General features: G+C 37.6%; 1 protein-coding gene across 1 annotated transcript in view; it reads left to right on the forward strand.

The window, feature by feature from the left end:
* Positions 1-17668, forward strand: part of RMDN2 (regulator of microtubule dynamics 2) — a gene marked incomplete at both ends in the record, with an annotated part of 48364 nt that overhangs the window by 11539 nt on the left and 19157 nt on the right. Inside the window, 2 exons of the mRNA XM_080616628.1 lie at positions 12115-12190; positions 13869-13946. Coding sequence (XP_080472754.1) covers positions 12115-12190; positions 13869-13946 — 154 coding nt within the window. The remainder of the gene's footprint in view (positions 1-12114; positions 12191-13868; positions 13947-17668) is intronic.

Raw genomic sequence — 17668 nt, forward strand, 5'->3', positions numbered from 1 at the left:
TTTGTAACACTGACATGCTAGAAGTGGAGTGCTATGGGAATCTTGGCTAAGCTTCACTGCCACAGCCGTATTTGCATATGCTCTTTCTCATGTCTTGAAAGTAATGATGATGCCTGAAGGTGAAGCTTAGGCCCATGTGGCTATAATCTGGCAGTTTAAGATAGGAGAATTTTCTTTTGGCCTTCCCCAGCTGTTTGTTAATTCCTGTCTGCCAGAGGTTGCCCTCTGGCAGCAGAACCAAAGAAGAGGATCACCTGAGTGTCACTACTGAGTGTAAGGTGATTTGAACCCCATAGCTTGAACACCTACTGAAAGCAGTTTACAACCATTTCTGCTGTTTGACTGACCACAGCCGAGGTCAGTTCTTCAGGGTAATGCTGGTGTACCCCTCTCAGCTAGAGCTATGTGTATAAACAATCACAAAAGCATATGCAAGCACAAATCCAGTCCCTCCTTTCCAGCCCATGAGACTGACAAAATCTCCTAGCATAAATATTTCACTGGCAGAAACTACAGTGATAAAACATTACATGTTGTTCAGGGAGATGTAGGTGGTCTGCTGGACTTCAGATGCAAGATCCTGTACTGGCAGGCACATCTAGCAAAGGAAGAATTATGAGTGTAAGGAGATGTGTACCAGAGGTTAGCTCAGGAAAGCCTGTTTGAGAGGTTAAAGAGGAAAATCTTATGTTTTGTAAGCTACTGCTTTTTATAACAGGCAATAGATTTCTGTGTGGTTTACAGTTTTCATCCTTTTTCTGGGATGAAAACTGTTTCTGGGTCTACAAGTGAATGCAGGGTTTTATCACCTCTAACTGGTGGCTTTCTAACTGTAAATGGACTCCACAGATTTGAATAGCTTGGTATAATATTTTTTTTCTGAATATTTTATCTGCGTGTCTGTCTTTTCCAAAGTCTTTCTTACTTGATGCATCATTTCTCAAGTGTAATGCCCCATACTGTTTATGCTGCTCTGAGGCTGTGAATACTGGGTAGAATGGACTTCCACGATCCAGACATTTGTATGTTTTTTGTCTAGCCTACCAACTGTTGCTCAGTTTGTGGTCCCAGTAGATCCTTTTCTTCTGTGCTGCTGGTTAACCAGTTTGACTTGCTTTATAACTGTACGTTTCTATTTTCTTCCTTGGTAGAGTACTTTATACACATTTCATTGGCTTCACATTGATTGCAGACTATTTCTAACATTTACTGAGGTCATCTAGATTTGTAAATGCTTGCATCATCTCCCAGATGGCAGTTTTATTTTAGAAGTGTTTTGTTGTTGTTGTTAGGTGGAATTTTGAAATCATTTACTTCATTAATGTAATTACTAGAAGCTAACAGACCCAGCACAAAACTTTGTGGAACACATATTATGATGCTCAGACTCACAGGAGCCTGGTTCTGCAACCATCTCTACAGGTGATTTAATCTAAACAGTATTTCCATGGTTAGATTTTGAAGCACATCGTATAGAACAGAGTTAGAGGCCACATAAAGGTCAAGCTATACCTAATTTGTTGCATTCCTCTAATATTCCAGGCTTGTTCATGTTGTCAGAGAAGAAAAATATTTTTGTTTGATGCTGTTTGTTTCTACAAACTGATGTTAACTCTTTTGTATGCTTCTGCACTTAATAGAATAATTTACCCTGGAATGGTTAGGCTGGTTTGTCTGTAACCCCTGTCCTTTCCTTTCCTTTTTTTTGTAGATAGCAGTCACGTTGGCCTTTTTTGTTTCTTCTGAGACTTTCTGCATTACCCATTTTCTACATCTGGATAGTCATCTGTGTGTCAGATCTGGATTGTTTGAGCCTGGCTAATGCAAATTTATCCTTTTTTTTTTTTTTCCCCTAAACTTTATTTTACACGTTAATCCCCATGAACAGGAAAGAAGATTTCAGTGAATCTTCCTTGTAGAACCTGTGCTAAGTTGTGTACAAACAGAATTTTGCCAAACCTCATAAGTAGATATTGCACAACATTTCTCTTTGTGAACAGCAAACAGTGCAATACAATTAAGGCATGAAGAAATAATATGTGAAAAATAATATGAAATACATAGTGTGCAAGAACAATAAGAGAGAAAACAAAACTTAAAAGAAAAAACATTATAAATATTTATACAAAAATACTAGGATCACGAGCAGGTAGTCACTTACAGAAGAATGAAATACCAGTTTTACCCAAGATCAGAGATGAAAGGCAGTACCCAATTGCAGATTGACACCTAAATGTAGTGTCTCCATTGTATGCATGAGCAAGGGACTTGTCCTCCACTTTCAGGGAATGGAGAGTAGACAGGCAATATGCACCATTTGAAGTGCCAGGATATTTGTGTGGCATGGCAGATATCACACAGGACCTTTGCGGCTTTGTACCCTTCCATGCCAGCAACTGGAAGTAGTAGAAAGCCCTAGTATATCTCCAATGCCAGTAGGCATCAGTGTGCAGGCAGAGATACTGTGAATTGAATAGGGTCTCCACTGACTGTAACAGGAGGTCAGATACATAGATGAGAAACTCAGCATGAATGGAAGCTCAGTATGAAAGCAATCCTGTCTCAGACCAACACCCCTCCTCTTCATCTCACTGCTAACATAACATTTTTTTAAGCTGTATAAGGTATATAATCTTAGCCTAAGATAAACCCATCTGTTTTTATAGACAGTTTTCTCATTTTTCATATAAGGTTATCTCATTGTCTCTCAGTTACTGGTGAGGAAACTGGCTTTCTGATCTTGACTAAGGAAAGCTTTGGTTCATTTCTTTCTAACCTTCACTTTCTTATTTCTAAGGGATTTTGATATTTCCTAACAGCACAATTGAGGTTTTAACTCATGTTTGGTATAGCTATCTGTATTGTCCACTAATACATTACTTCTAATGTTCTCTTAAGCTGTTAAATATATTATAGCTTGCTGAATGAGTGAGGATTAAATGATAGGCTTATTCTTTTCCTGGTCCTGTTCCTTGCTCTCTACTTAGAGTTAACCCTTTGGAGGTAGAGGCAATATAAACAAAGACAAAATTGAATTCAGCGTTGTTGGTTTCAGCTTTTGTCATGATTTGCTCACTGCTAATTGCTGTGTACTTTCATTTATGTCTCTTTTCCTTCTGCTTTATTTATACAGCCTCTTCTTATTGCTTCATATGTCTCTTGGAAGTTGCAATTTAATTTGTATTTAGCATTTTTATATATATACCTTTAAATATGCCATCCACTTCTGAGATAGATATCTATAGATATATGGATACATTTTTAACACCCATCCAATAGCTTAGCCATATGCTCTTATTTTCACTTTTAGGCTCAATTACTTTTGAATTTTTATGACAATAGAGAACACCTCACTGGAGCTGAATTGGTCTTTAAAGTTATTTGCTGCCTTTCCTCTGCATCAAAAAGGGTCATTTGTTGCTATGTTTTTGAATATTTTCTCTTAATAATTCTTCTATAGGATGTTTTAGAACATGGCCCTTTTGAATGGTTTTGTTTTCTTCATTATAAATGTATGCCATGTGTGTCAAGCAAGGATTTAAGGCTATAGACTTCTGAAAGTTTCTTTTGGAAGCTTATCACTGCTGCTTGAAAGTTGTTTATCGCACACCCTGACTGATATAACTGTTCCAGTAAAGCCTTAGTGTGGATGAGTTATACTGGCAAAAACATCCCTTTTCCAGAGCAGCGTTCTTCCTGCTTTATGAAACTGCTGTAAGCTGCCTGGGAAATAGGATGTATCTTTTGTCTTCACCAGGAGAATTTCATGGCATGGTCTCATGAGCAAACCCTTGCTGATGTATGCCCAGCGTTCAGCTCTCTCACTTTACTTTTAATATTTACTTTGATTAAAAACAAAAAAATTGCTATGTATCTTTTTAGTAGGTGACCGATGTTTTTTTGTAAACCTGTATTATAAAATACATCAGCAATAAAGCTGGCGGGCTTACCAGTCTGAATACTGACAAGTAACCAATATTCATCCTCAAATTAAATTTGTCAAAATATATGCAGAAAGAACAGAGCAAAATATCTTGAAGTAGTCAATCTGTTTTGGTAATAAACTTGCACAGCTGTGAATAATTTTCTTATCTGAATCCAGATTTTTGAAGATGCACTCATACTTAATATGTAGTTGCCAATGAGATCGAAAAACCTGCAGCTTTTTTGAATGGTGACCTCTCAGAAACTGAGGAAAATGGAAACACTAGAAAGAAAAAACATAGCTGTAACCTTTCATTATTTCTGTGACCACTCTAAAGAGAGGCAGAATAGATATTCGAAGTGACTTGTTCCTTTGTTCGGCTGGTGTCAATTATTCAAGTTGTGAAGGAACTCGCATGCAAAACTTAGTGCCAGTCAGTTGCAGGTTGTCTTGTTTTTCCCAAGCCTCAGATAAAATCGTTCTGTGGCTCACTGATTCCGAAATGATGGCTGTGAATCCTCACACCTTTATCATCCAAGTTTTAATTGGAAGTGCTATGCAAAGAATTCGGTGCTATAGTTGCTTTGGACGGCACCACTTTGCAATTACAGAAAGCACAAAATGTAGACCTATGTTAATAGTGCTTTTATTTAAAGCTAAGCAATCACATTTAAATTATTTTTACAGATTTGCAAAGAATAGAAAGGTTACTAGATGTGGCCAGTGTTCATGACATTTACTTAGATCATTCTTTGCACTGAGCTTTGGTTTGTTTGCCAAAAGCAAATTTAGTGCTGCCATTAAGTTTGGGTTACTCTATAGAATTTATCTGCTGATAGGATTCGTATAGAATTATAGAATGGTTTGGGTTGGAAAGGGCCTTAGAGATCATCCAGTTCCAACCCCTCTGCCACAGGCGGGGACACCTTCCACTAGACCAGGTTGCTGAAAGCCCCATCCAGCCTGGCCTTGAACAGTAGCACGTGTCTTATTTAGATTGAAGTTATCAAGTGAAAACCTACTAATTTGAAGTGAAGACCCCCCCTGAACCACAGCTGCTCCAAGACTCTGTTGTGTGTGTGTGACACAGAAGTGCAGAAACAAGTTTCACAAGCTGAGGGTTGTCCACGCAAGCGAGTTACAGAGTTGACAAATCTTTTACTGAAAGGCAACAGTTTAGAAGAGAATGGATTGGCTTCATTGAATAATTACTTGGGTGTTTTGGCTAACCTGTATTAGTAAGCCAAAAAATGGAGAAGGATATAATGGTAGAAATCATATTAGCTATTGTAGAGATTTGTTATTCAATTCCAGGACTGATTCAAAATGTTGACTGTTACGTTCACATATAATTTTGTGCTGAGCTTGTGCCTGGGCTAGAACTGATGCTTAGGGAATCTTTGATTTGCTAGTATGACTTAAACTTCTTAGTGGACTTGCTGTAATCTGTATACAAACAAATGAAAGAAGTGATAGTCCCAGGTAGAATATATTTCAGTGAGAAAGTCTAGAGCTTGCAAAGATGCTGTAAGACTTGTCTGTAACAGTGGAGTACCTAGCCAGAAGGTGTTTTTTATTACTTGAGAGATACAAAGTATACAGAAGTGTAGAAATTGTATTTCTACACAAAGAAAGTATTCAGAAGTGTAGAAACTTTTAAATCGTGTGTCTTGCGAACAAAAGATTGTAAACTCACTCATAATAGCGTAAAGATTGCTCAGAAGATGGTTCCTAAGAATAGCCTACTACTGTTTTGACCCAACTGGGATTAAGATTCTCCTGGAATTCAATCAATGGATTAACTTTAAGATTAAGAAATTACTGCCCTGCGTGATAAAGTCAAGTTCTTAAATCCATATAACTTGGTTATTTTGCAGAAACAAAAAAAAAATAGTTCTTACTGAAGAACTTTCCTATTAGGTGGCATGTACATGCAAAGAGATTTTTACAAACTTCCCACAAAAAGCGAACATCATGTAATCTCAGTAACAGAATTAGAATACATAATTTGTCAGATTTGTAGGGTGCAATGGCATAAGAGTAAGTCTCTAGTGAAGTAAAACTCTTTAAAATTGTAGATTGTTGTGGGATATTACCATACTACTGACAACTTTTAAATCCAGTTTTCTAACTAAATATTTGTAACCTTCTGCTCTTATTATCCCTTATTTAGACTTAGAAGAGACAGGCAACTTACAAGCCACAAGCATCTGTTTCTATCATACAGTCTTATTTTTCAGGAGTTGATACCTTGTGCAAAAATACTTTCAATCAAAACTTGATATAACAAAGTTTCATGTTAGTAATTTTTTGCCCTGTATTTGATTCATGGGGAGACCAGAAATGGTTAAAGCAATATGTTGTTAATCATGCTTGATCTTAATAAGCTTTAAATTACTTACAGGAATAATTAAAAATTTTGAATAAAGAAGGGCAAATTCAGAAGCTGTTTCTGAAAAGCTGTAGCTTGTTCTTTAGTAAGTGGATCAGAGGGATGTATAGCTTCTGTGTATTTCTGGTTAGGCCATTTAAATGACAGAATGGTGGAAGGTCATGCATTAGGGCTGTGCAGTTGCTGGGCTTAATGATTATATCTGTTAAGAGTCACTTAATCACAATCTAGTAGGGGTTTGGATTGTTTTGTTTTTGTGTAGTTTTTCACGGAGCAGGTCAGTGGAATATTTCAGTTTAGAAATGTCGTTGCAATGCCTCGGGGTATTTGTGGTCCCTTCTCCAAGTTCTCCATCTGCTGATCTTTCTTCTTAGTGTGTGTCTCCCTCCCCCTGAAGGAAGGTAGCAGATGTTGGCACTTGCATAATAGTAGCCCTTCACCAGGGACTGAGCTCAGGTCTGTAGTCCAGCCTGTGAAGAGGAGTATGATGCATCCTCTAGGAAAAGGTTCTTGAAATAGTAGTGCATCAGTTAAATGCTGCAACATTCAAAAGGAGGTAGGTTTGATATGTGGAAAGATCTATTTGCTGCAAGCTTTTTGCCAGAATGGTCACAGAGGAAATAATGCTGGCAACTTAGAGACCCCTGTTGCTTTTTCATCAACAGCAACTGTTGTGTTACTGTCCCTGAAAGCTGTTGTTTCACTCTGTTTCCACATTTGTGAAGACTATGTTCTGCTAATTTCTTCAAGATTGTATTTGCACTAAAGGTGTCTGTTATAAAAATAAAAGTTAAATTTCTCGAACTCGGAAATCTAACACAGTTGCAGGTTCCACAGAAATGCAGAACGTGGCATCCGAATGTTCTACTGGTGAACTTCTGTGGATATGCATGAACAGCAGCATTTTTCCTTCATACGGTATATTGTATATGTTGCAATAAATTATTGAGACAATTCTTAGATATCTTTTTTTAAACTAATGCATGGAATTGTTTCTATATTTTTGCAAGCATCACCTGTACAAGTGTGTGCTACATTTGATGTTTGCCTGGAGGTCAGCTTCAGTGCTCTGGTGAATTTTTAACATAAAAACCTATATTTCTGTCAGTTTCTACAAAGTGGACTTAGTTGCATTCCAAGAAGAAGAAAAAGGAAAGAAAATAAAATCCAAACAAAACATTTCCAAAAATCATGAACAAAACCCCAGCTAAAGACTTCACTTTGCACCTAGGCACATCTTACTTTGTATGTTGGCAGTCTTTCACATTCTTAGCCGCCGCCTCCATACCTTCACCACCACGAAGAAAATTATATCAAACTAATGCCTTATTTTTTCCATAGAAATTTAGTATCAGATGCATTTTTATAGATTAAAGGCCATGGTAGAAAAATGATACCATTTGAAAACTGTGATCTCTTGAAGGGTAATGCAACAGGGATTATAAATTGTCACAGAAGTTGCAGAATCTGCCTGTGTGGCAATTGATATCACATGAAGTAAGGTTAAAAAGAAAGCCTAAGGGTCTGGCTCCATTACAGACTGTCAGAATTCGTAAGTGTGTGAAACTGGTAAAGGAGAGAGTCGTTGGCTAAGAAATAAGGTGGGATGCACAGGTCTCTGAGCTGTGCAGAGATGGAGAGACAAAGGAACACATTTAGAACTGGAATGGGAATTAACTTTTTTTCACTGAACCTGTTGTGTGCTACCCACACATTAGCCTTTACTCACACCACCTTGTATGTCAGATGTGTGAAGAGGTGAAAAGGAGGGAGTGAAAGAGGTATGAAATATATTAATTAAATAATTTTGTGTTAGTAAATGCCACAAACTCTCTTCCCATTCACAAAGTTGTAGCAGTTACAATAAAGAAAAACTTTCTTGTCCATAATAGGCTGCTGAAAGAGAAAGACCTAGAATTCCAAGTGTAAGCCCTGTACCAATACATTTCCAAAGTCTACATGAAAGAAGAGGGGTTTCTGGATTTGGGATACATGGAAGAGGATGTAGAAGAGGGAGGAACAAGCCTGAGAAGATGCACGTTATTTCTGATTTTGGGCTTATGAAATTTATTAGGGAAAAGGTAAAACTTGTTATATTTGAGTGTCCTGATGTGGCTCAATCTTTATTTGAGACTTTAAATCTTTCTCTAAATTCATCTTGTATGGAATAAACTGTGGTTGCCAGACTCTTAAGTGCTGGTAGCATCTCCTGCATTTTTGGTACTAAAATTCAGGTTGCCTACAAACATGCTTAATACAACTCACTGGATCAACCTGCTCTTCTTCCTTCTGCAGCAGGCAAGGTATGTCCCTTGCAGTTTTACCTTGTCTGAATATGTATAGCAATTCTGGAACACCAGAAGGGAAATCGTTAATTCATCTTGATTTGGATCCCTCTGTGTGAGGGCTACATAGGTGTTCTGCATCCACCTCTGTCAACTACAGCTTCTTGTGAGTCTGGGTTTCAGTGACATTGTTTGCAGCAAAGGGATGTGGTACTGACTTGTTAGAGTTAGTTTGGTTGTGTTTGTGCTTAGAAAAGGAATATTAATTGTGGATGATTAATCTGTATGCTTTTACACTGTTTTCAGTAACTTTCCTTACACCTGTAAATACCTTTTTTATTGTTAACAGAAATACTGTGCCTATCTAATGAGGTTATGATTGCTATATTTATTTAGATGAACATGTCTGCAGCTGGTTTTTCACATTACCCAGGAGTAGCACTAGCTCAGCAGATATGCAACTTGCTTGCAACACTTGATATAATTTTCTCTTTATTTTCTCTGTGAAGGTACTGTAAGTGGTATTTTAATCTTGCTGTTCGAAGGGCATAAGGCAAGCAGTGGTGGTGAGGAAAACCAGGATTCATTGCTCTAACAAAGGATATGCACAGTTTATCAGTTTTACGGGGAATTTGAGCGTTGTTGTGCGATTATTTTTTAATTCGCACCCCCCAATTTTTACAGTTTTTCACAGTAGGGCGCAAGGTGAGGATGTAGCCGAGCTGCGAGAGGGCCGTGTGCTGTGGCTGCCTGCCGTGTTCCTGTGTCACCACGAGGTGGGGCAGGTGACAACGGAGCGGGAAGCATGAGGATGCCCGGCACGGCAGAGCACAGCGGCGGCGCCCGCGGAGACCTGAGCCTCGGAACGGGTGTCGGGGTTGAACCAGACAACAGCTAGTATATGCAGTTAGTGCCTCCCTCGTTTTCTCTGAGCGTTTGCTTCTCTGTGAGGGTGGTGAGGCGCTGGCACAGGTTGCCCAGAAAAGCTGTGGCAGCCCCATCCCTGGCAGTGTTCAAGGCCAGGTTGGACGGGGCTTGGCACAGCCTGGTCTAGTGAAAGGTGTCCTGCCTGTGACAGAGGGGTTGGAACTGGGTGAGCTTTAAGGCCCCTTCCAGTCCAAACCATTCTAAGATTAATGTCACCCTTCGCATCAGTGAAAATAAAGTTTGCTTTGTTTTTAAGGTCTTCGAAAATTATTTAAAGTGCCTAAGAAGTCTTTTCTGGGGGGGGGGGGGACTAAAACAAACACCACCCCCTCCAACAACAACAACAAAAACCAAAACAACCTGCCAAAAAAAAACCCCAAAACAACCCAAAACCAAAACTCAAGCTAACCCACCCTTTTTTAAAAAACGGAATGAATCTCTGAAGTGCCATAGAACTCCAAAAAATTAAGTAGTTGATTTATGCTGCTTGCCTGCCTAGCCCAGTTCAAAAGTATGAAGTAAAAAAACCCCCAACAACCTCCCCCACCCCAACAAGAAAAAAATGCTAAGACATGAAAGACATTCTTACTTTTTCCTGGAAAAAAATAAAAAATTAAAATGGGTAGGTTAGCTTATTTTTCATTTGTTGGAAGTTTTATTGGGATTTCCCTCCCCAGAGATTTTAGCTGTAAGTAAAAGTTTCTCTTTGAACTAGTTTAAACTAAGGCCTTCTTTCTTGTCACGCACAGACAGGGAAATACTGCAAGATGCTGGATTAGCTTGTTCGCTTTTCATTGTTTTCTTTTGTAGCAGCAATCCGTTTAGCTATGGTATGCTGAGTTTATCTGATTAGCACTTAATGAGTGAAGGGAATAAGGGAAATGTTGCATGAGTTACTTAAGCCTAATAAAGTTTTCAGTACCTTCCCCCTCTTTCTAAATACCTGAACTTTCCTGACCCCCACCCCTTGCTTTTCCCCTCAGCTGCAGCTCATTCCCACAGAAAAGGCGTTCCCCTTGCAGCTTTAACTGTCAGAAGTAGTGGTGCCATTAGCCAGATTTTGTTCAGTGCACATTGGTCACAACATGCATCCTGCTCTACAGTGTTTGACAGTCTGTCTGGTGTTTTTACAGATTCAGCTGCTGTTGTTATGCTGACTTGCATGCATTACCTGAGAACACTTACGGACTTAAAACACAACAATCTGGAGCACTAGTATTTCTATCTTAAAGCCATCAGCTATAACTGTAAGCAATAAAATGGTTTCTTTAGTTCTATTAGCAGTGACATTTTAATGAGGATTCACTGGAGCCTGAATAATTACATTACATAAAGAAGTTAAAGATGAGGTTCAGTAATGCTTAAAAACTATGCGTGCTATACAGGTTGAGGTTCTGTTACCATGATTATCTTGATAAGTTTCTTGTACAACTCATGTTTTCCTCTGGACTTCAACTTGTTTTCCCTCTTTTAGGATTAATTTTTCAATTCACTTGATATTGCATTGTAAATTTTTTAATACAAAAGCAAAATTCTGAAAAATTTATAGAAATAACCTGTATTAATTTATGCTGCTTGAATAGCCATTTGGTGATTCTGTTAGTTTTATACAAAAATGCAGTTTTAATACCAATGAAAATAGGTCAAATGATAGCACAACTGATGTCTGCAGGAGATTCCTTATACATGGTAGGTACTTTAGTCGTTGAAGTAATTAGGAAAAAGCTAAGGGAAAAAATAAATATTCAGTAAGACAATTCTCTTGCTTAGAAATCTGAATCTTTATAGGTTGACACCTCTGAAAATATTTTCAATTATACTTGTTTAAAGATACAGATTTTTAATAAAAATTATCTCATTTATCACTGTCAGTGACCCATCAGTGTCCCAAATTTATAACAATAGTAATTATGTTAATAATTTTAGCAATAGTACAATAGCAGTACAATAAGAGTACTATTCAACAATAGTAATTATGTTAATAATTTAGCAATAGGCGTCTAATAATAGCAGTAGCAATCCTGTTAGAGCAGAATGTGCGTGTATGATTTTAAATAATTTTAAGGATATTAAAAGAACGCTAAAGTAGCAGGAATGACCAGTGTGCTTGAGAAGGGTAGAAGATGACTGTGAATGATTTATGAGGTCCATGCAGCTTCCTGCTGAGCATGTCCCAAGGATTTGTCTTCCCAGATGAGGTACCACACTGCTGGTGTTCACGTTCCCAGTGCATAGCACTGCAGAGCACAGCCTGTACAGTTAAATTTCTGTCAGTGCAGAGCCAGGCTGCAAGTGTTGCACTCTGAGCTGAATGGTAGAAATTTCAGAGGAGTAATCCCTGTTTTATCACTTTGCTGACAGCCCAAATAGTGTCATTTAAATTTCTTCCTGTTTCCATTATTGTTTTGTTTTGTTTTTTGTCTGCTCCTGACTATGTACCACTCATGACAAACTTCTATCCAGCCATCAAGATGGAAGAAAGGTGTTAATCTGTGAATTAGGTATTGAAATATTCTGTATTTTGATTCAAAGCTTTATTTAAATCATGAAAAGTATGTGTGTATGTTTTTCTTTTCCCCTCTCAGGTTTGCAATTATGTGTGGCTATATGTCTCAGTTTGAAAGTGTACAAAACAAAATCAGGAATGGTTATCTCTTTAAGGTATGTTTTTGTAGGGTTTTCTGGTTTTTTTTAAGCTATTCCTTTAAATTATTTCCTTATATAGTTGAAGACAGATTTTTCCAACACAGTAATTCAGCCTCACAGGTCTATTTTGATGTCAATGTTAAAATGAAAAAGATATCTTTATATATGCAAATATATGCTTACAAAATATAAGAATTCAGGTAGGATTCTGGGAACAGCATTAAGATTTTTGTTTAATTTTGTAGTCAAAAGGGGGGGGAGGAAAAGGGAGTAACAATTCTGGTTAGAAAATAAAACCAGAAAGTATTAAGTGATGAGATAAAACAATTCTGCAATCATCCTTCATGCTATCCTTAAGAAGTAATATTTGTTTTAACACTGTCTTTTCAAAGGTAATTGTGTTTTTTAGAGTTAGCAGTTTGTGTTATATGTGCTACTCCCTCCAATCCTTGTCCTCGCCGTTGCTTAGGCACTTTCCATCCCTTGCCCTCCCAGCCAGCATCCCCCCTTTCTGGGTGTCAGTGAAAGGCAGCAGATGTGTTCCACTTCCCAAGGAATGCCAGGGATGTGTCCCTATCACATCATGTCCGTGTTAGGGCTTGGAGTGTCGCGGAGCTTTCCTACAAGAGAGCATTAATTATACATGAGCTGTGCCAAGAGAGCTAAGCCCTGAGCTGGGACAAGCTGGGAACAACGAAGGGAAAATGACAAATAACACAAGTACTGCAGTTGTTTAAGGAAGGAATTTTAAAACAGCCTGCAGTGTTAGCAGTAGCCTTTTCAGGGAGGTTTTCCTCTTCACAAGTGAGTACTGAAATTCATGTGAATAATTCAGGATTTGGGGCATGAAAACATAGCTCCTATCTGGATATTTTGTGGACAAAATGATAAAACAATGGGGTCTTAGATCTGTATTACTCAGATATTTTAGTGACTGGCTTAATTAGGAAAACAGATATTGGGGGAAGGGGAATGAAACTTTAGAAGTAAAATTTATTTTGTGAAGCAGATGCTAGTTAGGGGTGAAGTAACCTATTTTTTCTTCTAACTCAAGTTGAGCAATAACAGCTTTCTTTAGTAAATTAGAGAGAGAAAGAAAGATACTCATGATAGCTAATGAAAATGTTTTTGGAAGAAGCACCTCATTAGATACTTTCTATGTTTTACGGTTTCAGTGTAAACAGAACCATTTTATTTTCTGAATTTCACATTATAGTAACAATTTTCTGTGTCATGTACCATTTAACTGGGGCAGTCGCATTCCAAGGTGGAAGAGACTATGTTTCAGTGATGGGTGCTGGCATGTAAGATCTGTCAAAGAGAATGGTGGTTGCTTTCTCACTGATTTGGTGTGTGACAGTTTCCTAATACTAACTGTAAATAAAGTGAATTTAATGGAAGTTGTTGCCTTGTAAAGACAAAAGTTCTCGAGTGCTTTGACCTTTAGAGCTGTGTAGTCATGTTGTAAATACAGCATGCCTTTTTGCATTGTGTGCAAAGTTGCTAAATAATGTTGTTTGTGGTTTCCCTCCATGAGGAAGGGGTTTGCTGGTTGAAATATTTTTTATGTTGTTAGAAAAGAATTGCAGCAAAGAGAATTTTTTTATTTGTATATAATTTGCAGCAAACTTCCTAGAATGTAAACACACTCATAAACAAACACCAAAAGTGACTCTGATTTTCTTTCTAATAGGAGCATCTAGACAAAGCAATTGAACTTAAGCCTCAAGATCCTTTTTTATATTACCTAAATGGAAGATGGTGCTATTCAGTAAGTTGGATTTTATCTAACATATGAATTGAGTATACTGAAAAGTGATGATTCATTTGAAATGAAATAGTGGGACTTAAGACAATGTAGGTATTTATTGAAGTAGGTATTTTGAGCTAAATGAAGCACTACATTAACATTTCCTGAATTAACTTCCACATGTCTGATGTTAACTGCTGGCCATTCCTTACATTAAGTAAGCTGTGCTTGTGTGTCCCTCGTTGTATTCAGTTCTTATCTGAATGTATGAATGAAAAGTAATTGACATTTGGAATGGAGGAAGGGTGACTTCTTCATTTCAGTCTTTTGTTCTGCCACAAACTTTCTGCTACCATAGCCTTTTAGTAACTTTATTCCCATCCATAACTGGAGTTAAAAGCATCTGCATGCCATGGGATTATGTCTGTGGCAGCAAGGATACTATAGTGGCCTGGTAAATTCCAGGAGAATGTCACAACAAAGATGCAGGCATAGAAATCTCTCTAATTTGTCCAAACGTTTTGCAAGAGACAGTTTTTACTATGCCAACGCAACAGGTGCTTTAAAAATGGTGTTAATGATATAGTGCTAAGCGTTTATATATGAAAAACTAAAGTAATTGGTTTACAAATTTAGCTGTGGAGTAATTTTATTATTATTTTTAGAAAAATGGTGCTTGTAATATGAGTTGGATTATTCTTAAGCTCACATCTTTGATGGTTCAGGTGGCTATCCTTATTGGTCCATCTCTAGCGCTGTAAGGAATCTTTCACCAGAATAAAATGTTCTTGCATAGCCTATGCTGTAAAAGATCATTGGGAGGTTTCTCAGAACAATAACTGCTAATGTGTAGTGACTTCCAACCCTGCCTTTTTCCTATAGCTGCTTTCAGTGCCAGTCACTACAAAGTGCCTGCAAACTGGGAAGGAGTTGCTGTAATAAATTGTAGACATTGTCTTTATCTGCAGCAAGACTTAATGCAAAGTAATCTTTCAGCAGTTTTTTCGGATCATGCATTTAACTTTTAAAGAACTTTTGACAACTACATTTTTTCTCAGTTGATTTGAATGAGGAATGACACCAACTTTTTCAAAGAGCTTTTAATTTTGCTTTTCATCACATTGTATTCTTGAATATCAGCATTAGCTATGCAAAAGTGAGTTGCTGAAGATTGTCCTAGAATATGCTAGCTATGCCTCTGAAGAGCATCTCTCTCACTAGTGATTCCTTAATCAATTTTATACCGTGTTGTGTCCAATAGCTGAATGCAGCTTCTGTATATGTCAAATACTCCCAGATGTTTTTCATGGCTTATTTCTCACTTGAGCTATAACTTTCGGAAACTTAACATGTAGTCTCAGTATACCTTGCTTTGTTCTTGTTGCACTGGCTTTTAATTCTTGTTTCATTTCAGTGACAATCACCACCTCCTGACGGAGTAATCCATGTAGTTTGTTGCACTGTATCATTACAAACTCATGTTTCACACTTGTAACACCTATGCAGGGCTTCCTCACTGAACGTTAAAGTCATAGATTAGCATTTGCTGTAGGGTATGACCTGACCTGCATTTTATTAAGTGAAACAATCCACCTAAACAGATGTTGCCACTGAAATACTTAAGTATTCGTTTCTGATTTTCTTTTTTTTTTAATTCTTGCTTTCTATGATTGCCATGACAAAATGTAACTTGAAACACTTAAAACAAGTTTTCATAGTACAAATAAATAAAAGTATAGGACTGAATGCATTTTGTTATAACTTCTATGTTTCGCACACTTTCAGGAGCAGGATGAGGCCATCACTTGGCAATGTTAATTTTGAGGTTCTACTATGGATGCTAGATCTTAATCCTAGCCCAGTGAAGCTGGTGATCATAGAATCATATCCTCATTTGTTTTAGCGACTGCATGAGTAGGTTTCTGTGCTGATCCTCTAACACAGGTTTTGGCTGTGCCTGTGATGTAGGTACATGTAGGAACTTGTGGAGATGTGGCAGATTCCTTGGTCCTGTTCTGTAGACTGTGGTGTTTCATGTTGTGGTAACTACCCCAAAAGTAGACTCTTAGCTGTGGCATTGGTTCCAAATACGTTATATGGGATTATGATAGGGTGCTTGAAAACTTCATTTATTACTCATTCTCTGTACTCTGTACTGGTACCTGTAGATGGAGTGATGATGCTCCTCTTAGACCCTCTGTTTTTTCTGTTTAGTCTGGCTGCAGTTGAGGCTGGGAAGGCTGTGTTGTCCAGTGTGAGGAAATTAAAGAAGAAAAAGGGATGACTAAGGAAAGAAGGTTAGTTTTTACATTTAGTCTAGCTGACTTTGGGGTCAAGTTAGAATTGGCCACAATATTTGTTCTTTCATAAGTATTGCTTTCAGAGGTGTTATTGTCTAATTTTAGTCACATATTCTTTTACTGAAACAGCTTAATTAAAAAAAAGATACCTAGTATTTGATATTTTACAGGCTTTGATAACACCTTGGGGAAAGCTGATGTACTTAAGTCTTCCTAGTAGAGTCAGATATTTTCTATTCATTCCCCATTTAATGTTGGGGGGATCTTATTACAACCTTCTAGCACTGTTTTTGGGCTCACAAACTGAAAGAAAAAAATAGGTATAGCATAAAAGAGTGTAAAAGGGGATGCTTCAAGTGTTGTAACTCAAGGTTCCAGTTCATTTTCACAAATGAACAGACTTCTAGGTTAAAAGTATACTGGGGACAAATTGAGGAGATTTATTGATGGCTGAAACCTATATCCAGAAACTCTGTGCTGTACTAGTAAAAACTTTTGATTTGTGTAGTTCTGCTGTAATTTTTGCCAGAAATTTTGCCAGAGACTGCCATTTCTCACCTTCCCTCAGTGTAACACAGTCCTTTGCAGAGCAACGGTATGGCAATGCCAAATTTCTTTCTCAGCAGTTTTTCTTGCTGGGCCAGATCTCAAGCTGATGCCAAGTGTTCTAGCACCTTCCAGGAGGTGCATGAGCTGCGTTTTCACTGCCTTGCATTAGTGAGGCTTTGCCTTTAATGAACATCCAGAATTATGTCTCACCTTGTCCAAAACACAATGTTTGCTGTTTCTTATTTCTGTTACCATTATAAAGCCAGGAGATACACAAAAGGGGAAGATTCTGTTCTTATGTGTGTATCGCCTCAGCTTTGTTAAAAATTACTTCTGCAGTCACAATCAGGTAGGCAAGACTTTCACTAATCATTTCGTAGATGTCACAATGGGCACAATTTTGCCTGTGAGACTTGTCTGTGTATGCAAGAAGCCACATACAATTCTAATCTTTTTTGGTTTGTTTTTCAAAGGCAACAAGGGAGAAAAAAACCTTGATTTATTTATGCATTGAGCAAACATAACTGAACACCACTCCTAATGGATAACTCTAACAAGTATTGTTTTACTATTCCTTTTTCCAGAGCTGATATGAACTTCTGCTCAGTGGTGATTTTTTCCAGGGTAGCTTTAGTGAGAATTTTAGGAAGAGAAGATTACCGTAAAAGTGCAATGAAGATACTTTATCTAGTAAGTAAAGTAAATCAGTGTTTAGTATGTAAAAGAAATGTTACTATTCCAAAGAAAAGCAATGGCAGCAAAATAATTTTCATTTAAAATGTCTTTGGTAGTGGATGAAATTTTGTCTGCTTGGCCCTGTGTGACAAAACCAGGCTTTGTTAATTACATATCTTTTAGGGAAGGCATAATATTTTAAATATATGCTTGGGTTGG

The sequence above is a fragment of the Psittacula echo genome (assembly GCF_963264785.1).
Source record: "Psittacula echo genome assembly, chromosome: 4".
Taxonomy (NCBI): Eukaryota; Metazoa; Chordata; class Aves; order Psittaciformes; family Psittacidae; genus Psittacula; species Psittacula echo.